The sequence below is a fragment of the Chaetura pelagica genome, unplaced genomic scaffold (genome assembly GCF_000747805.2).
Source record: "Chaetura pelagica isolate M959 unplaced genomic scaffold, ChaPel_1.0 scaffold222, whole genome shotgun sequence".
NCBI lineage: Eukaryota > Metazoa > Chordata > Aves > Apodiformes > Apodidae > Chaetura > Chaetura pelagica.
Genome location: NW_009952711.1, coordinates 5,112,710 through 5,140,058, shown reverse-complemented (window position 1 = coordinate 5,140,058; position 27,349 = coordinate 5,112,710). Strand labels below are relative to the sequence as shown.

The 27,349-nt window shown below is 37.3% G+C and overlaps 1 protein-coding gene across 1 annotated transcript in view; it reads left to right on the top strand.

The window, feature by feature from the left end:
* The window catches only part of TCF12 (transcription factor 12), a 160,089-nt gene that overhangs the window by 120,176 nt on the left and 12,564 nt on the right, over positions 1 to 27,349 (top strand). Inside the window, exons 8-15 of the mRNA XM_009994419.1 lie at positions 9,017 to 9,122; positions 10,257 to 10,396; positions 10,722 to 10,866; positions 12,394 to 12,458; positions 16,670 to 16,748; positions 21,327 to 21,400; positions 22,325 to 22,396; positions 23,112 to 23,318. Coding sequence (XP_009992721.1) covers positions 9,017 to 9,122; positions 10,257 to 10,396; positions 10,722 to 10,866; positions 12,394 to 12,458; positions 16,670 to 16,748; positions 21,327 to 21,400; positions 22,325 to 22,396; positions 23,112 to 23,318 — 888 coding nt within the window. The remainder of the gene's footprint in view (positions 1 to 9,016; positions 9,123 to 10,256; positions 10,397 to 10,721; positions 10,867 to 12,393; positions 12,459 to 16,669; positions 16,749 to 21,326; positions 21,401 to 22,324; positions 22,397 to 23,111; positions 23,319 to 27,349) is intronic.

Sequence of the window (27,349 nt, the reverse complement as noted above, 5' to 3'; positions counted from 1 at the left end):
GGGGCTGCTGCGGGCCCGCCGCTCGTCCCTGCGGTGCGGGGTCTGTTGGGCTGTGCCCCGTTGTCCCGCACCCGCAGAGCTGCCTCCCCGCGCCTCGGGAGCTGCCGCCGGGCCGGGCGGGACGCGGGCCCGCCAGCCTGGGCTGGGCCTGGCGCTGGGTGGTTTGGGGAGTACACGGAAAATAGTGCTGCACCCACTGAAGGAAGGGGGGGGAAAAGGTACTCTGAAAACAAAAAAAATAATCTCTCTGTGTTTTAACTTTCTGGAAATTGACTATTTGTTTCTTGCTTGATACAATTTTAAAGTGTTTTCCTGTGGCAGCAGGTGTGATTTTTGTGTGTAAAAATTAGCGTACAATGGTAAATATAACATGGTATCTTTTTCCCTATTCTGTTTATTTGTATGTGGTTTTGGCTCTCCTCTGGTATAAAAATACCATTAACTAGAAAAAGGGAGATGCTAATATTGTTTTGTTTGTTGTTTCTTTTTCTGCTGTTGCTCCTCTCGTGGGCCTATGTGAGCTGTGCCTTCATTAGTGAACTTTTTGCCAAGATTGTGGGTCTTTATATTCATTAAAGGCACTGTGTATGAGCTTCTTGAATAACAGAAGAGATACTAGAGGAGAGGTTAAGGGTATGAGTAAAATAGCTTGGTCTCTGTTTAATTTCCTTTCGTATAAATGCCAGCTGTCTTTCAAATATGAAATTATTTTTCTTTCATGTCTGTTCCTAGGCTAAAACAATCTGTTTGAAGTTTTATGTGAAGATATATATAAGACTTAAGTAAAATTAACTATACAATACCCCTGAAGCAAAGGGAATATAACTTGCATGTAGTTTTGATTTTATTCTTTCTAGAGCACAGATCACTCTATTACAACATTTCTCTTTGTTCTTGTAGCAGGAAAAAAGGCTTTGATGTTATTAAGTATTTCCAGGCATATAGTAGATGGAAGTGCTGGTACTGTAGGAGACCATGGCTTGAAAATTGATAGCATGTGCCTGCTATGGGTCAGAGGTGACCTTTATGAGCTTGAAGAGTTAGTAAATAGATGACAAATCATATGATGATCACATATCATGTTGCCCAAGGTTTTATTTATTTATTTATTTTAGCTTTTCACTAGCTTTTAGCATTTTTTCCCCCTAGGAATTCTGCAAGTTGGACTAAATTCCTAATTTAAATATACAGAAGGAGGGTATGTGAAGTTGGTGGGGTTGGGTTTGTGTGTTACAGTTTTTGAAGCACACAGTTTGGTTTGTGTATGCCAAATCTTTGTATGAACCTTCTCATAATCAGAGAACAGAAAATGCCCTATTTTTTGTCTTACTGCTTGTATTTGTACTGTTTGATCAGTTAGTAGTTACAAAGTGTGTACCTCATTGTTTGAGTTCACATTTTTATTCAGATTATTTTACTAGATTTCAGACATAAACATTCCTTGCTACCTGCTGATGTATGTAAAAAAAAATGATTTATTTACACACAAATGAAGTGGCAAATGACACATAGAAAATGTGTTTTAAACTTTTCATTAAATATAACTAGTTTTTGTCAACTTCTTAAATTTGTACACTGGAATAAAGTTTAATATTAAGCTAAAAAACAGGTATCTGAGAACCCAGATGTGTCATGTGTTCACTGGTACGTAAGTTAAAAGTTTAAAAATTGAGCCAAGGGTTTTACAATTAGAATATGTTACATTTTTAAAATTTCTGTTTGTTTTAGAAGGGATACATGAAAGTGAAAATAGTGTTTTAATACAAATCTCTTACTAAGGAGTAAAATTTTTACTGTTATGTGTAATATACATTATTAAAAAAACCAGGTATTTCAAGAATTCTCACCAATTTAAAAATAAAAAATCTTAATCTGTTTCATAGAGAAAATAAAGCACTTGCGCTGAATTAGAAGATTTAGCCTGTTTTTTCTTTATTTTTGCCCTTCACCTGTTGCTGTATATCAAAAATGTTACAAATAAAATCACCTAATCCCATTTTTTAATAAAAAGTGCAAATATGTTTAGATCTACACAATAGCAAAAATTTAAGTTATACTTTTAAACACATTATTTTTAAACGAATAATTAAGCAAACTTCTTCATTCACTGGGACCTTTAAATTTACATGTTATGAAAAATAATGGCACCAAAATAATATTTAATTGATAGGCATTTTATATCTTTGTGCATGAAGAATAAAATATCAACAGTAAGAATTTCCACTTTTCTCAGCCTACAAGTTTAGAAATAAATTTGTGATTTTCCAACTGTGCTGTAGAGTTATTTTTAAATAAATTGCAATAGAGTAACATGTCAGTTAATACCAAAATTACCTTGAGGAACAGTATCGATAATATTTTATTTCTTACCTCCTATGACTGCTGTTTTATATGAGAAGAAATCGGTGGATATATTACACGTTATCATACTCTATGCATTGTATGGGTAATTTGAGGTATCAGTCTATGGCTGAGTGTTTTTTATTACTGAATAAATGAATTGTTGAATTTGTTTTTCTTAGCATAGGCTGAGATTTTATTGAGACCTTTTCCAAGGTGCAGTTACTGCATTTTTCGCAGTAGTGCCCTACATTGCCCTTCTAAAAAGAGAGGAAAAAAAATCAATGTATATTTATTTTGCATGTATGTGATGCCTTGTGATTAGTGGGAGTTAATATTGTAGCTTGTACTGGGGTTTTTTTGAGAAAATGTTTTGGGTTTGTTTTTTTTTCCTTGAGAATTTTGAGCGCAAAAGGCTATAAATGGATTTGCACATTTGCACCTATGAGCATATATGTACAGATGCATAAATACACACAGGCGTAAGTATATACTTGTGTATATTTGTATTTGGTTATTTTTTAGTGGAGAAAATTCCTGTCTGTGGCAGTTGCTCTCAGAGTTGTAGCAGAGAGAAACGTGTTAATAATGTTGCGCGATGCTAGGATGACACGGCAGCATGCCTCTCTGTAGCTGTTACACAATAAATAATGGACTAAGTCTTTTAACATCGATGTGGAATGTTTTCAGTTTGTAAATTTTGGAGCAACCAGGTGCTAAAAAGAATGATTAAATTCTGCTTTTATTAGTGTTGGGCCAGTTAGTGTAAGGGAGGAAAGTACAATTAAAGCAGTTCTGTACCATATGCTGCCCACAGCAACTTCGACAAGGTCAAAGCTAACATTTGTAAGTCAGGACAAATATAAGATCATCTGGAAAATCTCTAGGGGCACAGGGCTGTGGACATTGAATAAAGAGAGGTAGTAAACATTGGTCAGCTGGATTTTTTTAATATTATTTTTTTTCCCCTGTTCCTCATCCTTCTTTTTCCCCTCCCCATTCCACTAAAACCCGATGAGTTACAACGCACCAGCCCAAGAGAGTTTTCCTGCTTCACTCCATTGCATTGAGCTGCCAATCTGCTGAGCAGTGGTCCCCTGCCAGAAGGGTGTCTTGTCTGCAACAAGCTTTATTGATGCTTTCAAGTGAAGGTTATGTCCATTTCCTTGGGCAAATGAAAGCAGCTAGGGATGGGATCAGGTGCTGTATGGGACAGATCTATATTTCTCAAAACGTGAGCACCACAGAGTAACATCCCTGGTTGCTCAGCCCGTTTGCTTTCATAATCACGTGCGTGTTGAACTCTCTTTGTAGAAACACAATAGTCCGTGTCAGAGCTGCAGAAACTGAGAGTATGCTAGTGAGTTCAGAGAAGAGATAAACAAATGCAAAAGATAGTAGTTAATCTACTAGTGCATCTTGCTGTGGTCAGTACTGGTGATACAGGGATTCCTACCACTCCTAGAATAGCCTTGTGAAATACAGGGAACAGGTTGAGATACAGGCTTATTAGTTTCAACTTTTTCAGTGTTTGTTTCCTTAAAATCTGAATTTAATCAAGAATTTTTGAAGACTTAGTTGTATACATCCTTTAGTAACAGCATAGTTTGGAGAGTGAGGGGAAGAGATTTTGCTTAGCAAATTAAATGTAAAAAGAATCTTCAAGCACTACATACATATATTTCTGGTATTGTTCCTGCTGCCTTACCTTCATTTTCCTCCACTCTCTGCCTCACATTACAATTTAAAAAATAAAAGAAAAAGAAGAGACCAAAAGGTTTCCATATACTGAATTTTTGAATTTTTGGTAAGTTTGCCTGTCACTTTTTAACATGACTTTAAAATTGTCTTTTACTGGGGAAGAAACTAGGAAGTATTTGTGTTCTGTGTCATTGGAATGGGATTATGCATTTAAAAATTACCCAAACAGGCATGCCTAAACTGCATGAACATTTATTTAATATGAAGTTCGGTTTAGCTACTTGGAGAGGTTTGAGTCTTATACCATCCTTAAAAATGATGGTTGGAGTTGCAGACAAGACTGATGCTCTGCTCTCCTGAAGGACGGTTTTGTTTTTACTCTAGGGGGTGAGAAAGAGTTTTTTAAATGTATGAACCTTTACACCTGGTATTGGAAATGGAAACAAATATGGTTGAGGATATGGCGTCCTCATGTTGTATACTAGGGCTTTTAATTTTATCATCCAGCTGAAATATCATCTAAACAATTTAGGGTGGGTTTCTTGTTTTGGCAGCTTCTGTTTTGTTGTAAAGAGGAATGTTGGAAAACTATAGCTACTATTTTACATTCCTGAAGCTTTAGTACATTATGTTGTCAGAAATACTATAAACATGAAAACAAGTTTTTTTTTCCCAGTGCTGCTTCTCAGCAGAGTTAGTTTTTGCCACAAAACCTGCAGACAATGCACTGTAAAATTTTGCCACATGTACAAATCATCAGTGTGCACTTGCTTACTGCATGACTGATGCAGATGGAGTGTAGATAGGTTATTTAGCAGAGTTTACAAGCTACAGAGTAGGTTATCCATCTCTACTGATTTCAAAAAATTCTGTCCCTAGCAGCTTGATAAATATTTTTCTGAAGTTCCAAGAATTGTTAATAACTATGCTTTAATTAGTAACATAATTTGTAGTTTCATAAACAGTATGGAAGCCTTGGCCTTGAGATACTATAAGCTCATCGGAAGTAAGGTTTGGTTGCTTCCTTGTTTGTTGTTTTTTTTGTTTTTGTTTGCTTTTAACATTAAACATTGATAAATATTTAAGAATTTGAAACAGATTATGGGAAAATTGCCTGAGAGGAAGTATGCCAACAGGAGGACTTTAAAGTGTTGTATTTATTAAATGCATTTACAAAATGAGACTTTGAAGTTTTACTTGGCATAAAATCTTGTAAACCCGGATCATCAAATTAATGTTCATGTTATTGGCAGTTGTGTTAATATACAGAAGCCCACTGTATAATCCTTTGATAAGTTTTAGGTATATAAGGGTAACTTTCATTATAGCGTTCGTTTTGTGTGTTAATCACCAGGGCAGATTTCAGAAGTGGATGACGTGTTTGTTTTGCTTAAACCTGATGTAGTACAGATAATGTCTTCTCAGCTCTGTTCTGAAGTCCACTCCCACCACTATCCCTCAAAAAAAAAAATCCCAGCTGTCATCCTGCTTTTCCCACTGCAGAAACAGAAACCATGTCAGGGTGCGGAAAGGACCAACGTAGGTCTCTGACTTGCTGTCCTTTGGAACTTGCTTGTTCTTCTTTCCTCTGTGGAGGCTCTCTACCCTTCAGAAGCATTGCAGGGTTAGGATTGATGTATATTCTAGCACAGCTCCAAAAAAGTTGAATCCTCCACTTGATAACTCATGTAAAAAAACTGGTTTTGGCGTGTGCTTATCGGCAGGGAATTTCCCATTCATAATTGGAGAGTGTTTGGCTTGTCAGCTTGGAGACACATCGATGCCTTTGGGCACAGTGCGTTCAAGGGAAGTTGGTAGATGGGCTCCTCTTCTACCTCCTGGAGACCCCCTTCAAGGGGACTCTACAGACAGGCTGACCTTTTAACAATATTCCTTGTCTTGGTGGGAATGTCAGCCAGGAAAAACTGGGTTGATGCCTCCTGGGTGTTACTGTTATCAGTTTAATAGCTAAAAGAGGCCGTCTTGAGCCACGTCATATTTGTAACTGCCTTACTCAGCTGTTGCAGAGTAGAAAGCCCTTTAGCGGGGACACAGAGTGGGGAGCTGTGGCACAGCCACGCAAGCCTCAGGGGCTGTGTTTGGCTGGGTAGGGGACCTAGGGCATGTGAGGCTTTCAGAGTAGATAAACTAGTTGCCCTGCTTCCCAAGTTGAAATTGAATTTCACCTTTTTCTAATCAACTTTTTTAATTTAAAACCTTTGCATTTTGCATCTCGTGGACTTCAAGTTAATCTTAGTAAATTTTCTTCTTTGCTTTTAAATTTTGTTTGTAGTAACACAACATAAAAATTATGATTAGGTCATTAACCAGAAAAAAACCTGGCGCTCATCTGCAGGTGATCAGATGACATCAGAGGCCTGGTTTTAATTTGTGGGTAGTTCTGATTGTAACTAAAAGAGACTTGCTCCTTTGGTGGAATTGGCTGGCTATTTCCCCACATCTGGAGTTAATGAAGTCTTTGAGACCACATCAGTTGTGTTTTGCCGCAAGAACCCTTTGATCTGAAAAATCTAGACTGGCACAAGTGCAGCTTCATAACATTGCAGCTATGTTTTTGCAAGCTATAGTTAAGATACCAAAACAAGCAGAAACTATGTAAAGTTATGTGTCTGCTCTAGGACTTTCATGTTGCTATTTAGAAGGGCCTCTTTTACGTTAACATAATTCGTAACATTTTTATTATGTTAATGGCTTATACATATGTACCTGTAAATGATACATTTGTAGGATTTTCTCAGTTTAGTTTCCCTTTTGACATAGTGTTTAATCAGTTTTTATAAATCACCCAATTATGTAAAATGTTAAAATTTCAGCCTGAAGCTTGTATTTATGAATCTCATTGATAACACTACAGTTTTAAAGTAGTATAATTGTCGTTGTAGGTGATTTAGCATTAATCAGTGTGTATCTCCATGGCAGTGCTAAATGTCATAAAGCTTTGTTTCCACTGCTGTCCTGTGACAGTGATAGATTATCCATCAGCTATAGCATATGCTGTGTTGTTCTGCACAACAGAGAACTTGTAAAATAAGCCCAGTTTTGCCTAGTATGTTTGCAGTCTTATGAGCGCGCCTATTTACAATTCGACAGAGTGGCATTTCTGTTAAAATAACGTTGCTTGCAACGTCTTCTCATTCTGTCACTCAGGCTTGGTAAGCATCTTTACATTTATTTCATTAATTAAAATTTGTAAGTAGAATACTGAACAAAAGCTCCCTTGAAGGCTTTCTTTCTTAATTTTTTTCGTTTGTTTTTGTTTTTAAATGCCGTTGAAACAAGCAAGTTGTAAAAGTTTTAAGTTTTCCACTTGACTCCTTTTTATCGGGTGTCTCTTTACCTGCAGCCGTTTCCAGTACACGGCTCCTATCGACAGCCGTGCCCTGGCTTAATTCCTTGTGCCGTGGTCCTAATTCCATCCTACTGTAGTTTGATAGGTTTTATTGAAATTCTGTTGACGTAAAACGAGTCAAAGAGAGTGGTAATTCAGTCTCTCTGATATAAAAGAGTGCTGTCTGGAGGCACATGCCCAGCCATTTGGTCTGACAACAGCAGGCTAGGAAAGCATTCGGGAGTGGGGAGGAGGGGTATTGCTATGCAAATGGAAGCAGGACTTGCCCACTTCACTTTCTAAATATCCGTATCAGAACAGTCAGCCGCGGGAGAACAATGGTTCTCTTTTAGGCAACTTCAGCTTTTTTTGTTGCCCGGCTTGGTTTCCCTGGCCCTTTTCCTGCTTGGTAAACAGCGTCGCAGAAAGACAAGGGAGAGATGTTAATGGTGTAGAAGCATGCGTGTGCCTCTATTTGCATAGGAAGGGATTAAAATGTTAGCTTTTTAATTTTAGGGCATGGTGCACTTTGGAAGTTGCATTGTGTGAGCTTTAAAGTTCAAAATTTTTCTTCATACACGTGTTTATGAAGCTCTTATGTATTTACAAGTAAGGTGAATGATTAAAAATAAAAATACCACCTTTTTTACTTTGTAGCAAAAATATGCTCTGGTTTCGATGTTCCATTTTATATTCTTTGCTGCCATCTTTTTTTATTTGCCTTTTTTTTTAATTTTAGTTTTTCCTTTTTAACATACACTAGTCATATTGTAATGTTCAGTGTATTGACCAAAATACTGGTATGAAGAAAGAGCATTTCTAAGAACAACTAATGATATAGGTAGAGTCTGTGAATACTGGCTTTGTTGATTTGAGTTATTCCTAAATGTACTTTATGTTTCTTCTTAGAGTCACTGCACTGAAGGACTTCTAATCATTATGATTTTTTGGTGTTTTACAATTCTTAAGAAAATTCACTGTTTGCAAGTTGAGAGTGATCATTCCAATGTGATGATATATTGAAAAAGAAGAATTCTGCTGGTTTTCTTTAATGCTGGGCCAGCGTGAAAATAATTTGGTCCATGTTGCAGTATTAAGATTATTCCTCAGGACTTGCAGTGCATGTATTTTTTATGACTGTACGAAGGCGTGCAAGTCTCTGAATGGATGATACAATGGTTGCATTAAAATCTTTTCACTTGTCACTGGATGCTCTTTTTTCTTTCTGATTGTTGGGATGCCAGCTAATTAAATATTCAAACAGGCATACAGTTGTTTTAAAATAAAAAATTATTTGTGGCCCAGTTGTTTTATCTTGCTTTTTTTATCTTGAGCAACAAGTCTGTACGAGTCATGCACTTAGAAAGCAAAATCAGCATTCAAGCTTTTATCAGGCCACCTGGCTGAGTTGGCACACCAGAAAGTGTGTTGTTAGGATCATTCTACTGTAGTTTCTCTGTACTGTGGCAACTTGCTAAAAAGCAAATAAAACAAGGGCAACAAATGCTGCAGCTTGCTACACTGTTCTTTTTTTATTTGTGCTTTGTATATGCGTGCTGTTACGGGTTTTTTAATGCATGACACCTGAGTATTACTAACGTGGTTTTTTTGCTCTCCAATATTTAGGTGTATGCACCATCCCCCAATTCTGATGATTTCAACAGAGAATCTCCAAGTTACCCGTCTCCTAAGCCACCAAGCAGTATGTTTGCTAGCACTTTCTTTATGCAAGGTGGGTAAAATGACTAAATAAATGGGTAGATGTCACTTGTCCTTTAGGTAGAAATCAGCAGTTGGCCACTGTTATACTGAATGAATGAGGAAGCATAAAGGTAACACATTGTGCTAGAGCCTATCGTTAAATTTTATATACTAGATGAAGGGAGCTGCCTGTTTGATTTAAAGTTTTTCTCATGACATTAATTGCTGACTGAAATTTAAGGGGATTATACACCAGGCCAGATGGACAGAATCCCCCATCCTTTGATTTGTAGGGGCTTCAGAGCAGCACACTGGAGTGATAGAGAAAAATGAGGTGAGGGCTTCTTGACTGTTCTGGAATTTGACTGTACAATATCAGCTAACAGTCTTCAGTTCTCAAATGCTTGTATATCCAGCATGCAAAAAAAAAAGGGGGGGGGAGGGGGCTTGCGTTGAACAAAGCGAGAGCAGAATTCATTTCCTCAGCCTCATGTCCTACAATTAGCTTGTACTGCAGCCTGACGAGGTTTGGGAGCATATTGAGAGCAGAGTCTCTAGTACAGGAATTTACAGAACACCTCAGTTTGTGCTACAGGAGGAGAGCAGCATTGACATGTGGGTTTAAGGCTTAGGTAATGTAGTCATTTCAGTTAGTTAAATCTGCTATTATGACATGTTTTCGTATTTTTATGATACTAAGGTATTTTAGACTATAAATTTCTTATTTGAGGTTAGTAGATGTTTTGCATTGTATATTATGATGAGCTCTGCTTAGCTGAACTTCTCTCCACCTCCTTTTTTATTATTTCTTTCAGTCTGGAATTTTTATCAACCCTCTTGATATAAATCTGGCCTTACTGAAGGTCTGTGTAATTAGCAGAAGTACTTGGTATTTTCTCAGCTGTGGTTGGATTGTATTTCAGCTATAAAGCCTCTGTTGGTTTTTGGGGTTTTTTATAAATATAGCAACAGCGTGGTAGCATGAAAATAGAAGACACAGTATGAACCAGCCACCATTTCTCTGTTGATTTTAGTCAGAGTAGCTGAATTCTGTGTTCTTGTAAAAGAGTTTTGTAAAGGAAAGTAGAACTCAGTGCTCTTCTTCATTAAATGTATTTTTCTTGTCTTTTTTTTCTAAAAAAATATATATATTAAAAAAAAAAAGATGGGACCCACAACTCTTCTGACCTCTGGAGTTCATCCAATGGCATGAGCCAGCCTGGCTATGGTGGGATGCTGGGAGGCTCCTCTTCCCACATGTCCCAGTCCGGCAGTTACGGCAGCCTGCACACACATGACCGTTTGGTAAGATAAGCAGCACAGACCCATGTCTTTGTACTTGTATGTGGAGATCTGACTACAATAATTCATGTCTTGTTTGCTCCTCGTATGTGTCAGTTAAAAAAACAGTTGTCAGAAATCACAAACTTACTATATTAGATTTATGTCCTTTTATTTATGTCTGTTGTATAAATAAAAATCTGTGGCTGTATAGTGATCTATTCAGAGGATGGATGAGTCCCTTTCTTTAATAACAATCTGGGTGTTGTTTATTTCCTGTCTTAAAAAAATATAAAAATCAACATTTAAAGACTGCATAAAGCCTTACATCTGCTTCTCCTCTCTCTAGAGCTATCCCCCGCACTCGGTCTCACCTACAGATATAAATGCCAGTCTTCCTCCAATGTCTAGCTTCCACCGTGGCAGCACCAGCAGTTCACCTTACGTAGCTGCCTCACACACTCCACCTGTCAATGGATCAGATAACATTCTGGGTAAAAAAATTCCTTCCTGATTTTTTTTAATTTTACAAGAAAATGAAATCTAGGGCTGCATGACGCACAAAATTAGTAAGATTTAATTTATGGAATGGATGTAGATCAGGGATACTGTATCACTGTGACATTTCTGTCCTCAGTATGGCTGAGATGAGGCAGATTGTTTTGCAGTCAGATTGAGACTTTTACTGGTTTATTTGCTTTCACAGCCAGCCTAAGCTCAGGAAATTGTACCCGTCTAACTTAACAGCAATTATCCCTCCATAGTTTAGTACATGTACATATTCATATTGGTAGTTCCAGTGTTGCAGTTGTCAGAGCTGCTGTATCATCAAGGTGCTATGCCAGAGAAAGACAGGAAGACTGTCTCTTTGTGGAGCTTCATAAACTACATAGTAAATTCTTCTCTTAACTGATTTGGAGATTACTGAGTAGCCAGGATGGTGGCTGGCTTAGTCTCTTCAGAGCTTACCTAGAAAGCAGGAAATACAGGATGATCATCTGTTTCTTGCACGTATTTGCACAGCTTAGGATACAGCCGTAGAAATTAAATGCTTGTATATATCCCTTTGTCAATTCAATATGATTTTCACTTAGCTTCATTTAAGTAAGTGGAATTTAGTTAAGAGTGCCTATGTCGGCTTTGATTCGGTAACATGTTTTACACTCCGATCTTTAAACAGAACCTAGTTAATGAATCTGCCTGGGAAATTCAGGCTGGAAAATCCAAGTCTGCCACAAACTTGAAATAGCAAGAGTCACATGATTTAGATTTCTGATGTGAATAACATACATTCACGTTGAATACATCTTTTTTGTCATTAGAAGTTGATCACTGGAGAAAGGAGAGTCACTTTTAAAGGGTCTATCTTCTACATAAAGTAGGTATTTGAGAGGATTCAGGTCCTTCCTGTGTTTCCAATCGGCAGGGCTTCAGATCTCCTGGTGGCTTGAGGGTGTGTGGAGCAAAAGGGCATGTAAAGCAGTTGACATGCAACTTAGAAGTAGGGGTGGCAGAAAGATAAGAACTTTTCAGGGATTTTTTAATATGAAGATGAGAGCACAACTTGGGGAATTGGAGCAGAGGAAGCAAGGAGACACAAAAGGAACTATTCAGTGCATTTGGCTTTTAAGAATTAATGAAACATGCAACACTCTAGTGATAAAAGCTTAGAAATAAGCTGCAATAATAAATTTTTCTGATTTTTATTTTCTTTTCACATTTCATTAAAATTAGCTTGTGATCCTAGAAAATCAGTCTTTTTTCTAACTGCTTGCACTTGTGGGTCCTTAAGTTAGCTTGGTGATACTGTGTTTGACTTTTAAGAGGAGAGCATCTACATTTAAATCTAATTGTTTTAATTAAATTTTTAAGTATAATGAGAACTGATTCTGTTGACACTGACTTCCTCAGAATATCCATTTAAAAAGTGGTTGTTCAACTGTATGTGATTAATAAAATAATAAAAGTAAATACAATTTTAGCTTTAAAAGTAAGTGTTGGATTTGCTTTCCACATTACAGGAAACAGAGGAAATGGTGCTGGAAGCTCTCAGACAGGTGATGCACTTGGAAAGGCATTGGCATCTGTAAGTAGCAGTTAGAATATTCAGATCTGAAAGACATACTTTGATCTTTGCACCATTATTTGTGTGTCCATTTTATAGTATGAAATCAGGAGTTTTCATGTATGAAGTTAAAATAATGTGCTATGATACAATGTTGTAGTAGACAAATGTGTATAAAAAAGCAAGTGCAAAATGCTTTTATTTGTAGAAGACTATTCTATATTTTTTTTTCAGGTGATCAAAAAAATCAGGGCAGATAAGGAAGTTGTTTAGGCAAAGTAAAAGATAATAAAAATATTAGGGATTTTTTTTTCTGTAGTGTTCTAGTTAAAGTCAAATATTTTTAATGTTACTCTTAGAGCAGATCCTGCCTCAAGGTTTAAAATATTTTCATAGTGGCCTTATAAAACAGAGAGATTTTGAATGCTGTGTTGTATAGCTGTAATTTATGGAACAACCTTTAAAATGCTGCATGTGCAGAAAGTTTAAACTCTTAATTCTTGTTGGAATAATGTAGATAATGTAAAAAGCATTACCAGGATCTTCAGTCTGTTTGCATGTGCACTTGTACAGCCATTATTTTTCCATTAATACAATCAGATGGGCTTTTTTATAAAACAGTAATTAATACACAATTAGATGGGCTTTTTTTTAAAACTGTAATTGATGCAGTGTAGTAGACATTTCGGAGTTGGTGGAGTGGTGGCTGGGCGAGCGCTTTCTTGTGTGTAGTGAAGGGGAGACTAAGTATGATTTAAAAGGCAGCTGATGACTTTGCAGCCCCAAAAGATGGTTCCTGGTTTGGATTCTGCATCCATCACCTCATACTAGTGAATGCAAACATGCATATTCGTGCAGATCGTGTTGCCCTTGCATCCCTCAGAGTGTCATATGTTAAAAGATTACCAGATCTGATAGTGTCTGTAATGTCCATATTGGGTAGGAGAACTCTGACCTACTGGCTTTGAGGAAAAAAACTGTTGCTTTTGGGGATTCAGCAAGTAGATAACAATTGGCTAGTCCAGAGGGCAGTTAACACTGCCCTCTTTTTGCCTGTTTGAGACCTGTCAGAAAATAACTGGGATCGTTTTGCCTCCTAGAAGTAGCAATGCTTACATACTTGAGGCTGCTCATTACTCAGCAGATATATTAGGATGTCTGCTGTTCTGCTGCCCAACCAAAATTTCTGTTGAAAGTCTGACATGCTGGCCAGTTAGACCTGTGGGACTTCCTGCCATTTTCCTTTTTTAAAAATTATTTCTTGTCCTTTCAGGTATTTTTGCCCAAGTCATTAGCTGAGAAAATCAGGCTGATGTTTTGAGGAAAAACTCTAAATATATTGAGAGTGGAAGTCAGGGCAGAAATGTTTAATCTAACTAGTGGGTGGGCTCTGGTTGTCATAGAAACTTGTTTCTGTCATCCCATGTTGTTGCTTGGCAGGAGCAGCCAGGTCATTCCATAAATCATTTCTGTCATAGCTGATGGTGATGCATTCCATCTGCTCTATCAGTGCATGCCATAGTCTGCACACTTCAAATCCCTCTCCTCATCCATCTGCTTCCCCCGCGCCCCGCAACACGCGCACCCAGCACGTTTCCTGCGCCCGTTCGGCGAGGAGCCCCCTCAGGCTGTGGAGGGGAGGGAGGGGGTCTCTCCTGCAGGTGAAGCTGGTGCACATGAATTTTGATGGCTACTAAACCAGGAGTACTTTCTCTTTGAACAAAGTTTCATTTAAATACTGTGATTGCCTCAACTTTTTACATTATTTTTTTTCCCCTAAGATGACACTCAGTGTCTTCCTGTTAGGGTTTGAAATGCTCCCGCTGCAACTGTTGAGAGGAATTTCTAGTTCTAAAATTCTGTTGATGTACATCTCACAATAGGCCTTTCATGTGTGAAACATCAGAGGATACGACATTTGTTCTTCAGTTTAGGTATTAAAGACCATACAGAATAGTATGTGATTAAACATGTAAGGCCAGATAATACATTTGCAAAGGTTCTTTTATTTTAGGTTTAAGCCTGGATAATTGTGGTCTTAATCTCAGGGTAGGCAAGAAAGAGAATTGTACATGAAAGTATTTACACAAAGTTCCCAAAGCCCTGTGGATTATGCATTAGTTTGGATAATGAACTAGTATAGATAGAAAGAAAAGAAAGTCTGGGTATTCGTGCCATTTCTAATGTGTTTCCCTGAACATTTGCCAAACAATAACCCTTTAAGATTGTGCCCATGGAGGGTTATATGGCAGGAGAAACATCTGGTTTATTTCATTGCCTAATGCCAAATCAAAACACTTGGTCTTTAATTTAGAGGAGATCAAACAGGAGGACTGTTTAACTTTGTTGATTATATCAGACCTCTTTGTGATAACTTATGTTTTGATTCCTACCTCAGAACTAGGGTAAAGGCCTTTGTACCGTCTCCTTAGTTAAATAGCCACTGGTCTCCTAACAAAAGAAAAGAAAATGTAGGGAAGTTGACTTCTAAAAGTAATTCATGAATTAAGTTTCTTTGTTGCTTTAGACTCAATAACATTAACATAACAAAGCCTAACTGAAATGTACACTGTAGTGTTTAAAAAATTGGACTAACAGCTCTGAGGTTTGGCTCTGCAGGCTCTCAATTGTGCAGCTTTTGTCTAAGAGCCTTTTCATTAGACCTTGGCATATTGGCACCCTGCTGATTGGAATGGACCATGACTGATAGGAGGAGGAGTCTCATTTGTTGCAGTAAAATGAGTCATGTTACCGTTTAAGCCTGGCAGAAGGTGTCAGGGTTGTTCATCATTGGTCATTTAACAGCACAGTGGCCAGGGACTGCATGCAGAATGAATTCTGACCTCGTGTTTTAGTTCTGGCTTTGGTTTAAAGTAGGTTTTCCCTCATAAAATATAGCAAAAATGTTAAATTGGCAGGTAGAGTGGTGGAAAATGACCTATTTCAAAGGAAACTTTGTGGCCTTTGTTCTGACATAATTTAAACTTTCTGTATCTTATCTGTCTGAAACTCCACAGTTCCCATACTGACACCCAAGATTTATTTTTATATTGATGTACATTGCATGAATTTCCTATGACAGTCTGAGGGAGTTTGTTCTTTTAACTGTATTTACTTTCTAGCATGTATGAAAAGGAGATATTTCCCATTAGGGATCTGATGATCTTTTCTGATTTAAAACAATCCTAAACCAGGAGGGAGCATGTAGTCTGCTGCGTGCTGAGTTTGTCAGTTCAAAAAATACAAGGTGCAACTTAACCAAGTCCCATTTTATTGTTAGCTAAATGCTGAAATGTCATATTGTCTGTGTAAAGAGACATCAACCATGCTGCCAGGGAACGTTTTTTAACTGCCATCTGATGACTAACAAATGCTGATGCCTGCTCAAGTAAAACACATTTGAACTGATGACCTATGAAAATATGTTCTGAAGTCCATAGTCAGCCTCTAAACCTATTAAATGCCCTTCACAAAATGAATTTTCCAAGAATCTTCAAATTTTAAGTTTCAATTAAAGCTTTAAGCATTATGTATTCTGTTTTTATTTATTACATTTTATTAACAAAATTACATTTTACATTAATAGGAAGGAATGAATTATTGCAAGTTGAGGTTTAGTATATCAAGGGACAATTGAAATAGAAATAAGAGGAAAACTGTATGTGCTGCAACACAAAGCAAGAGCAGCACATACAAGCACATACAAGGCTTTTGTTCGGTGGGTACAAATAGTAACTGGAGCTGAACGCTTTCGTGGTATTTTGTCTTGTGAAGAATTAATTTTTAGAAGATAATACGTGTTGAATGCCAAAATCTTTTCTGTACCCAAAATTTGGGAAGTCATTATACCTCTGCATTTTCCTAAAGTTATGTTTGTTACAACTATCTGTGCACTGGTAACACTTAGATACATCGTTCCCCTGGAGTGATAAAAAGGCTGCAATTTCTGTTGCTGTAAAAGTAGAAGGCAGATCAATTGTACTCATGTCACTAGCACTTAAGGGCTGTGCTTATTTTGATAACTGCTTGAAAATTAAAGTTTTCTAGATTTTTTTTTAGAGCCTTGAGTGTAATAAAACAGAGCTGTGATTGAAGGATGAAGTTGTTGTGTTTTTTTAATGTATCCAGCATTGAGAGTAACAATTAAAAACATAAAAGGAATCTGAATAGCAGTTTTTTTTATTGTGTGTTATGACATGTATTGATATCCAAACTCTTCCATCTGTTGTTAGATTTATTCTCCTGATCACACCAGCAGTAGTTTTCCATCGAATCCATCAACACCAGTTGGATCACCATCGCCTCTTACAGGTAGAGACTTGTGTGTTATTATGAAAACTTCTTGCTTGGAATCACTAGAGAAATCAGCAGTAGCTTCCTTGCATAAATACTCTGTACTTTGTTTATCTTTCCATTGTACTAAACCCAGATTTATACATTAATGGTTTAAATGTTTTGTTACGAGCGTTCCCTTCAATTCTGGCAACTGACTTTGAAAATTAGCTTATTCAAATAATTGTTGAAAGCACTGAATGGCCATATGCTATCACAGCTATAAAGATATCTGTACAGATCTCTACCATTGGAGAGAAGTCAGTGATTTGCTCGGGGTTTTCTTTAAAGCTGTAATGTTAAAACTCCGCAACAGCTTTCAGTGACAAACACAGCAGATGTGTGTTCCCTCTAATGAAAATATAGTAGGCAAAGAGACTATCTGGTTTTTACACAGGATAGCTTTTCATTCACATCTTTTATGAATGCTTTCATTTTATGGGAGAAGAATTTCTGGCATTTTTCAGAATGAATGCTCTGTATTGCAGCCACCTCTGTCACCTGTGTTTTGTGTGTTTGTAGTGTGAATGTGGGAAGAAGCATTCCAGTGTGGAGATGAACTGTGGGCAGCTGCCTACAGCTATTAGTGGGTAGTGCAGCTTTCACAGACACTGTGGCCTCAGCTGTCTAGTAAAAGTTGAACAGCTGTTCTCCATATAGAGAGGACTGTGAAAGCTCCATTGACTTAAATTTGTTGTTTAACAAAGAACTAGAATTACAAGCAAGATGATGTAACTTTAACCCTGTTCTTTCTGATAGTGCAATTTGTTAAATTATTTAACATTTATACAACAGTCTGTTTTCCCATTCTTTGTTGTTTAATATATCCCTGCAGACTCCTGGCTGTTGTTCAGTCTCTTGCAACAGAGTTGTTGTTTTTTTTTAATTAAAGAAAATAACTTGCAGTAAAAGGTGTGTAGAATGGGCCCAACACTTTTGTAATCCAGATGAATAATAAAGTTATCACATGCAGAATGCTTCATATGCATACTTATGTGAATATGCATCTCTATATTTGCGGTGTCACTCAGAAAATGTTCATCTTTCCCTCACGTTTAGTGGACACTGTTCTGGTTTTCTGTGGCCTGAATGGTTTCGTGAATATCTGACATGCTGTACCTGACCAGGAGCTTTGGGCATTTTGTTCCTGTAACTAAAAAAAAAAGTGTTCAATTAGTAATGATGGGATTAATGGGATTTTTGGTTTAGTGATTATGCAGCTGACAAAAAATATTTTGTGTATCCTTGTACTGAAAAGGCAGATCAGACCAGAAAATTATTACTGTTTTCTTTTTAACACCAAAGCAAATACTGAAAAGATCTCTGTGGCTGAAGAAAGAAGTTGTGACATTTAAAAATATTCAGAATTTTACCTAGTTGGAGTTTTTTGCTGAGATACCACACCCAGTTTTGTGAGCATGAAAGCACTAGCTAATTTCTGGTTTTAGAATACAAATTCGAGGTTCCTAAAAATTGGGGTTTCCCTTTGCTGTTGATGCCTTTGTTCAAACATGTATGAAATGTGAAACTCTCCAAAATTTGTACTTGATGACTAAGGCAGCATAGACAGAAGCAAATAATAGAGAAATCCTTCTCAGGCGCAAACTTAGCATCTGCTTTACAATTATACCCTCCCACCCCACCCCCTTCAATTCCAGTGATATGGAATTTATCAAGCCTTTGGTAAATTGCTCCAGTAGTTAATTACCTTCATTTATGAATCTGGACTTTTATCTTTATTCCCAGTTGAGTCACTAGCAACACAGTGAAGCACAATGTAAAGTAATTACTACTATATTTATTGCTATATATACTTCTGGTAGCCATTTTCTGTCCTGACCCACAAAGTTATTGCAGATAAAACAAACGTTTTATGTATACTAAAATAATATATATTTGGAACATTTTAGCCTTCGTCATTATTTTCTTATTTTGCAGTCTTTATTTAGCATTCTTAGTATTAAAGATTTGACTAATGCTTTACCTAGCCTTTAATTGTAAATTGCTGTGAGAACACTATTTGCCATTTAAAGCATTAAGAGATAGTAACTTATCGAGACACTTAAGTATATACCGTCATGTCTGACTGTTGGGTTGTTAAGTTACTGCATATGGACTAACAGCTTTTTAAAATTAATTTAAGTAAAAGCTTTGAGAACATGATGAAACCCCCAAGTATTATGAGGCAGTGGTGTACGTCTCATCTTCCCTGCCCTCATTTAATTTCTAGTTTTACAGAATCATGCCCAGAGCTTAGATTCTTGCATAGTTTTAATGATTGTGTGTGTGTGTCTGTAAAGTTTATATCCGGCTCTGAATGGTGGGAGCCTCGGCATTTTAAGAATCCTTCTCCCAGGATCAGAGGTATTCAGAGGGGTTCGGTGGGTTCTGAGGAAGCAAAACCCGCCCTTTGCCGACTCCCCTGCGAGTGTGTGTTTGAAAAGGGAGCCAAGGATTAGTGCTGGGGAGACTTGGAGTAAGAACAATACCACAGTGATTGCTATCGATGACCCCTGTAAATCCTAACACTTGCCTGGCTTATTTGTTTTTTCATGCTGCTATGTTGGTGCTGCGCTAAAAGCTGCAGTTGTTAATTGCGGGGCTTGTGGTGCCAGGATGCTTTTTAACATAATTGGTGGATTTCATGCACAACTTCTAAGAGGGGGAGTGGAATGAGGAAAGCAGGAAATCAGTGCCATCTGGCAACCTGCGCAGACATGGAGACAGGGCACGGCACTGCTCGGGAAGAGCGCTAGCGTTACTAGAGGTGTGATTAAAAACTGCAGGTTGCAGTTGGGTTTGTGCGTTTGAGAGGATGAGCTGGGTATACCCTCCCCCCTTTTGTCTTTGATTCCTTTGTGACCAATCCAGTTTAGTTCTGGTCTTACATTAAGAAAATAGTATCTTTTTTCCATTTAAAAAAAAACCAAACTCCTCAGACTAGATGCACAGGCCTTGAGTCACTTTGCTTTATTTTCTTAACTGGTTGCCTTTCTGCTTAATATTCAGCCAATGCTTTATTGTAGGAAGTAGCACACTCCATCCTGTTGGTGGTGAGCACTCCTTAAAGCCTTGACTCTGGTCTTGACACTAAAAATGGAGTTTTGACTAGATAAAAATTTAAATGTTATACTGAGTCAAAATATTCTAAAGTTGTTTTGTTAGTGCTTTGTGAAAGTAAGTGAGACTTCAAGCATTATTCCCAAGTTCAGGAATGACAATAATGCAGACAGAGGGAGACTTCAGATCCAGACCCAGAGTAGCTGTGTGAAGTGAAAATTGGTAATTATAAACTTACTTACTGATGTTATATTTTAAAAGAAAATTCCAGCACGGTTATGGCAGCTCTGGGCTTTTATGAAACTGGAGATGGTTTGGATTTGGTTGGTTGTTGTTTTGCTTTTTTTTAATTAGAAAGGAAATATTTAGGTATTTTAATAGCTATGCAAGCTGTACTCTTTTTTGTTAAATAAAACCTTGTCTTTAAAAGGTAACTACTTGCAGCTCTTCGAACAAAGGAACTGTAATGTTATTAAACCTTTTACCAGTTTTCCAGACGTACAGCTCTGGCTGTTATTGAAAGAACAAGCCCACAGGCTCTTCCTTTAATGAGCTGCTTTGGATTGTATGTCCATAATTTATTAATGTAATTGCTTTATTATTACATTTGTATGGCTGAAAGGAAGCTGTCTCTAATGGACATAGAATTTCATGTAGTATCTTTATAAGTGATGCATTAACAGTTGGTGAGAAAAATACATGTTGTACTACTTAACTCTTTGTTTTAAAAATGCTGCTTTATTACTTACTGCATTTCACATCTAGTTATTTCTAAATTTTACATGGTAATTAAGTATATCTATGTCAGAATGGATATGTTTGAAATCGAAGTGTATAGGTAATATGGATATAATAGTCAATTTGTTGCAGAGCCAATGATTCTTCAGCTGCCAGTTTACCTTAAATATATCAGAAATAACAAATAGGAATGACTTAGGTGTATGTTTACTCTTCTAAACTTGGAATGCATTATAATCTAAAGGGGTATAGTGTAGAACTAGACATGATAAAGAAAGCTTTTAGATCTAGTTTTAAGGTTTCTTAGACAGGTGTCATAAAAATGGTTTTCCAGTTATCTTCATTTCAGTGTCTGATTTCTTCAAATAATTGTGTATTTTAATGCTAATCAAGATAAGCCTACATATACTGAACATAATCTGAAGAAGGAAGAATTCAGCAGTCTTTTTATGGTGACTCTGGCAGAAGGCAGGTATTTCAGATACAGGGTGTATGTGTTTAGTCCACTGTTTTAATGTTGAAGTACTTGGGAGATGTCACCGTTTTATCACTGATAATGTGTCTAACCCTACAGATGTCAGGATCTAAAAATTACCCCTCGATAAGGCAGAACAAAGGAATTTGTCCTCCTTCATATGCCCATATGTTAGCTTACCTTTATGTGGAATATGTTGGTTTTAACTATGTTGAGAAACATTGTGTCTCTGCTTCCCACTTAGGCTGTGTAAATCTGTGCATTAACCTAGACAATTTTGACAGGTGCCAGTCAGTGGTCTAGGAGTGGAGGACAAGCCCCCTCATCTCCAAACTATGAAAACTCTCTACACTCCTTGGTAAGAATTGCTGAAAGCAACACAGTACTTTCTACATAAGAGTTGAAGGCTTGGTTTTGCATAAATCCTGCATATCATTAAAGGAAACAGTAGGATAGCATTACAAATGAATTCTTTGCTAACAAATGGCCTGTTCAGTTGAACAATATAAGACGTGCAGGGTGTGTCTTTCACCATCTGTTCCTTGGGCATCAGGCTTCTGTGCTGAGGACAGCTGGTGCTAAAGCACTGTTATGAGATTCTGGTACCTTTTCACAAATCCATAGCTAATTCTTATCTAAAGTTCAGTCTGGAGAAAAGATAAAGACTTCATGCCTTCGCATTTACTTGTCCTTTGCTCTGTCTCCCTGAAATGGTAGTCTTTTGGGCTTGCTTTCATTACACTGTCATTAGAGTATTAATATATTTTTATTTGTAATTATTGTTTGTTATCAGGGAACATTAATTTATTAATTTAAGACATATTTTAAAGAAAAACACACAAAAGAATTACAGCATCATACATTTTCTTCTGAACATTCAGCAGAGGATTTAAGTTACTGACTTCTTAAATTTCTGATAAAGCATTGGGAAGGAAAGGGGGAAAATTTGAGGGAAAGTTTTGATAACGTGTTAATATTTCTGGTTTCCACAGATGTGACATGTTTGGGCTTTTTTCTGTCTAACAGGAATAAATTTAAGCAAAATAAGTTTTCTTTTCCTCAATATTTTTGCAATTAAATGTAATTGGTATTTACATCTTAGAATCCTAACACAACTTCAGTGTTAAATATTAGCCTTTTCTTATCTTAATACAATCAGATCTCTGTTGCATTAACTTGACTAACAATTTATTGCTGACATGCACATCAGCTGTTTCCTCACCTCTTTTTTGAATTAATCTTAACCTGTGCTTTGCTTCCTGTTCTGTCTTGACTTTGCCAGAAAAATCGAGTTGAACAGCAACTTCACGAGCATTTGCAAGATGCAATGTCCTTCTTAAAGGATGTCTGTGAGGTACTATTTCACTTTAGATGGTGCCTTTTTGTGTTTCAATTAATGCTTCCTTTGGATTCCCGATTAAAAACTTAAATTAGTGTAGCATATGACCCATCTTTTGACTCCAGCATTCTGCTATTTGAGTTTCTAGAGAGCTGCAGTGTCAGAATTGCTTTTGCTTTGGGGTTTTTTTGGTCTTTTTTATTAAAGGAAAGTAATTTTAAGACAGACTTTTCTGCAGCAACACACATAACTTGCTTTTATTTCTGAAATACCTAATCTTCTTAAAGATCCATTTTAGAAAATGATAACAAAGTTTTGTTCAGTTTTCTTGTAATGCAGGTTCTCAAAAAGCTACTGCCTCTCTTTAATTGTTACCAACATGGTGAGGCTGATTTTATGATCATTCTTTCTTGTCCTATTATTAGATGCTTATTTTGTAGCACTTCCTTTTTTTCTTGTTCATGCTGTGTAATAGAAGCTGAGTAACATTAACCTTATAATAAGCTTCACTTCAAAAGCTGCCACCTATTTGTGGAATGAATGCTATCTCGAGCAACACCTCCAGATATCTCTCCTTTTTCCTGTTTGTTTGTAGTGCTGGTAGGTGCTTTCAAAGTCTTTTGATACCATGTTTCACCTTCTGGCTTTAATATCTCTGAGGTAGAAACTGTTGGGGTCTGGTGGGGCTGCAGAGCTCCTCAGTGATGAGTGTCCCTGTCCCTCCCCACAGCAGTCTCGGATGGAGGATCGCCTGGACAGACTCGATGATGCCATCCATGTACTACGGAATCACGCTGTGGGGCCTTCAACAAGCCTATCAGGTGGCCATGGAGATATACACAGTTTATTGGGACCATCCCACAACGGGCCAATTGGAAGCCTGAACTCGAACTATGGAGCATCTAGCCTTGTAACAACCAACAGACAAGCATCAATGGTAACTGTATTTTAAAACACATCTATATTTATGCAAAGCAATTACAGCTGCTGCATTTAAATTATCATAGGGCCTCCGGAGTTAAAACTAGACTGCAAGATTAATATTAATCAAGAAGAAGCTGCTCAGGGTTGTTGTGGAGGAAAAGATGGCAGACAAGTTGCACCTGCTATGGGTTTCCAATTAGAGGGTTGGGTGGGGGTGGGCAGAGATGAGGGGGAGGAGAAAGATGGGAAAACTTTGACGTTGGCCTGGTCAGTGGCCCATAAAATCCTGCTGTGACCATATGTAGAAAGCTGAAACTTTCTGCTGAGAGCATTTCAGCTTATACATGCATTTTTTCCAGATGTGTAATAATTGGCAGAACAGTTTTCTCCTTGAAATGGTGAATAGGGAGATTGAATGGGAAAAGCAGTCAAGAAGGACTGAATTTCAAGTGTTCTGGTCTGGAAAAGCTGTTTATTGTAAATTGGAACTAGTCTTCAATAGCAGATGCTGGCAGAGGACTGGGAGGAAGCTGTTGGAATGTGGAACCATAGTGTGCGCAGGCTCAACATTGGAACTTTTTTTTCTAAATGAAAAGGAGCTTGAGCACAGCTGTAGTGTAAGTAACAATGAGGAGGAAACAACTTTCAGATTAATTCCCAAGAAGAGTGAAATAATTCAATCCATCTTTTTGAGTTTCTTTAAAAATGTGAACTGTTCTGAAAAAATGTAGTTGAGCTTTTCATAGATCAGAAGTATGTTAAAAGCATTATGCAGTAAACGCAATCTATTTGTAGCATTGCTCACTTCCCTTTTTGTTCCTTTTCATTCCTTCCTTCTTAAAAATGTTTAAAGGGAAAAGAGCTTTTTAAAAACATGCTTATTTTAGTGGTGCCATGTGTTTGCATGTTTACAGCGTAATTTTAAAGACCAGTTACATGCTGTGAAATTTTCTGTTATAAAACAGATTCACAGCTGGGTACTCTGTGATCAAGGCAAAATTTCACCTATCATCAAAATAATTAGGTACCCCAATTGCTGAAGGGTTTGTATTCTATAAAACAGAATTAGTTCCAGGCTCTCCCATTCGCACGTCACACATCCATTTATATTAATTTCAGAACCACTGCAGTAAACATCAAACAGAACTGGTTACTTTCTGTAAGCTGCGTGTGTCTGGGGGCTTTTGGGGAGGGGGGTACTTTCCAAACACACATCCAGCTTCAGGTTTCTGTACAAATTTACAGTTACTTATGGTAATGAAGGAAGTGATGCATAAATACTTTAGAATTTTTTTTTTTAATACTGCCTCATATTTAATATTTTTTAAATGTTAAAGGGAAGGTTTTACAGCATTCTGGGGCAGACTGAAATTTAGTCATACAAAAGAGAACTTTTTTTTCCCTAGGTCTTAATGATGTGTGTGGTAAAGTGTGTGACTGAAATTGCAGTGATAAAATTGTTCTCTATCTGACTTGTGGAACCTTCTGATACTGCTAAGCCAGATACAGTCAAATTCAGAAAGTGCTGAAATGTACATAAAAATCTCTGTTTCTCTTTTAAGCTAAGCTATGATAAATATTTTTATCAACTCAGTTTTGATTGAAATAGGTCACATCAGAAAATGACTGTCCAAAATGAATAAAGGTTCCTTGGTCTGCTCTAGTTTAATGCAGTTGTGTAACTTCAATGTAATACAGGCTCAATTTATCATCTGATGATTGATCTGCAGCTCTGATTGAAGGATATTTGCTGTCTGTTAGAAATAGGCTTAAATTAGGAAAATGAAAAAGATATTTGCTTTTATGTTTCATCCTCACTGTGTGGAACAAGCCTGCACATCAGTTTTGGCTTGAAAAGTGAGTCAGCTAAATAATTTCTTGGATTAACCTTAATTTTGTTACATCAGAATAATTGGCTCCAACAGAAGGCCTGTCATGGCCTTGCCCAGTCCCCAAAGAGTGCCCCTTGACATCATTTGCAGTTGCAGGAACTGAGCATGGTTCAGGATGGAGTCCTGAAATATGTACAGAGCAGAGGTTGGCACATCTTGCTGGAGTGGAAACTGAATGGTTTGTTAGTGACAACTGCATTTCAGTAATGCCTCACAAGTATGAGGTGTAATTCTTACAGTGTTCAATATTGTTTAATTTTAGTCTGTACTTACTGTTTGTTTTTCTTGAGGTAGTAAGTTTAAGAGCAGAGAATTTGACACACAACTTGAACTGTAATATCTAGACTTTGTTCAGGAATGAAGTGACTTTTCTCTAGAGGACCTGCAGTCAATTTTAAGAAAATAGTATTAGCTAACACAGTGACAAATATCAGCTTTGATAAGGGTGTTTGCCTGTTTTTGTTTTACGTGCTTGTAGGGCTTTTCAGTCAAGAAATGTTCATTGGGACTCAGCACTAAACGAAACTTCCTTGTTGAGGGAGGGAGGGGGATCTTTACACAGAACATTTTTGTTCTTTAGGAAAAAAATTACAAAAATTAAATTGAATTTCCCTTGAAGAAGATGATCTTGGCAGAAGGAGCTAGGAAATGAGTAATTTAACTCCTTTTTATGTAATTAGTGTAACCAGACATGGTTTTATTTTAACATTTGCTTAATTTTTGAGCCAGATTTATTTTAAAACTCTAGTTGACTTCATTTCCTGCTTGCTCTGAATGGCCTTGTTTTCTTTTTAGCTGGGCAGACCATTAGACTTATTCAAATAGATTTTTAATATTTCAAACTCACCAAATATTTGCTAAGTGGCCTTTGAAGTTGATTTGTATTTTATTTCAAGTATTATTGAAAAGTTAAGAAGTAATACTCTTTTTGTTCTTATCCAAGCTGCTTTTTATTTGTCATTGTAATACAATGAAAAAAGAACAGCCTGGATTGATTAAAAATAAATAAATAAAAGGCCTGGAAGCTCAGTTAAGGATGAAACTCAATCCTTAAGTCATAGGGTTTTTTCCAGGTACAGCAGGATTCTAAGAAACTTGTTGGTCTCCCTGTGCCTGCTGCTGCAGAGGAGTGTGGAAGGGCAGCTGAGGCAGTGTTGCCAGCACCAGCCTCTGCTCTTGCTCAAAGCCCTCCCAGCATTGGTGTTTCTCCACAGGGAATGTGCTCCCACTGCACAACTTAAAGCTGTCTCAAGTGTGAAAATCTTTATTCCAAAGCCCTTTTCATTGTCTTAATTATGTTCACCTTAGTTAAAATGATGTTAATGACCACGACCAGCCAGCTGGTGTATGGCTTGAAAAGTGTGCTTTTAAATATATGTAGATATGTCCTCAAGCAAATATGAACAGAGACTGATGATTATTATATTTTTCCAGTTCGCAAAGTTTTTAATTGCTAACAGTTCAAAATTAATAAATCAACCAGAAGCACGAGACGTGGGGCCAAGGCTCACAGGACAAGCTCTGTCCCTTCCCCAGGTGTCACTCTCGGTTCTCCTCCACGCAGTGGTGTGTCATCAGTGGCCAGGTTTTGGCTAGTTTTGATTTATTTGCCAAAAATACTTAACTAGTTTTCTGGTTTCAGATCCCAAATGTTCTCACTTAAATCAACAATCACGTTCTGCACTCAAATTTTTTTTTAAGAAACTCAAGTCTGGCTGTGGCTGCAGGTTGTTCCACATGCAAGTCTTTCTTGAAATGCCAAAAATAAATAGAGTTCACCTGGTAAATGACAACTTGCAGCCTTACAGCACTTCTGCTTCTCCCTAGCTAGTTTTACTGAGCTGTGACTTCCTTGGTTTGCTGAGAATTAGGTTGTCATTGTCTAGAGAAAATACATAAAGGTGAGTGATTTAAATGCCTTTAACAGACGTGTTGTCTGTGCCCGTTGCTTCTCTGGTGTCTCTAAAATATTTTGCCTTTGCAACGGAAAACTTCAGTTTTGTGATGTGTGCTTGAATCCAGCCTTCCCATTTGCCTTCCATTTTGTGTGCCCGGGAGTGACTGGGGTTTCCTTAGGAGGGATCATGGAAGGGAGGCTCAATTAGCTGATGAAAGGACGAATTAACTCCGCGTTTGTTTGCCTATAAAATTA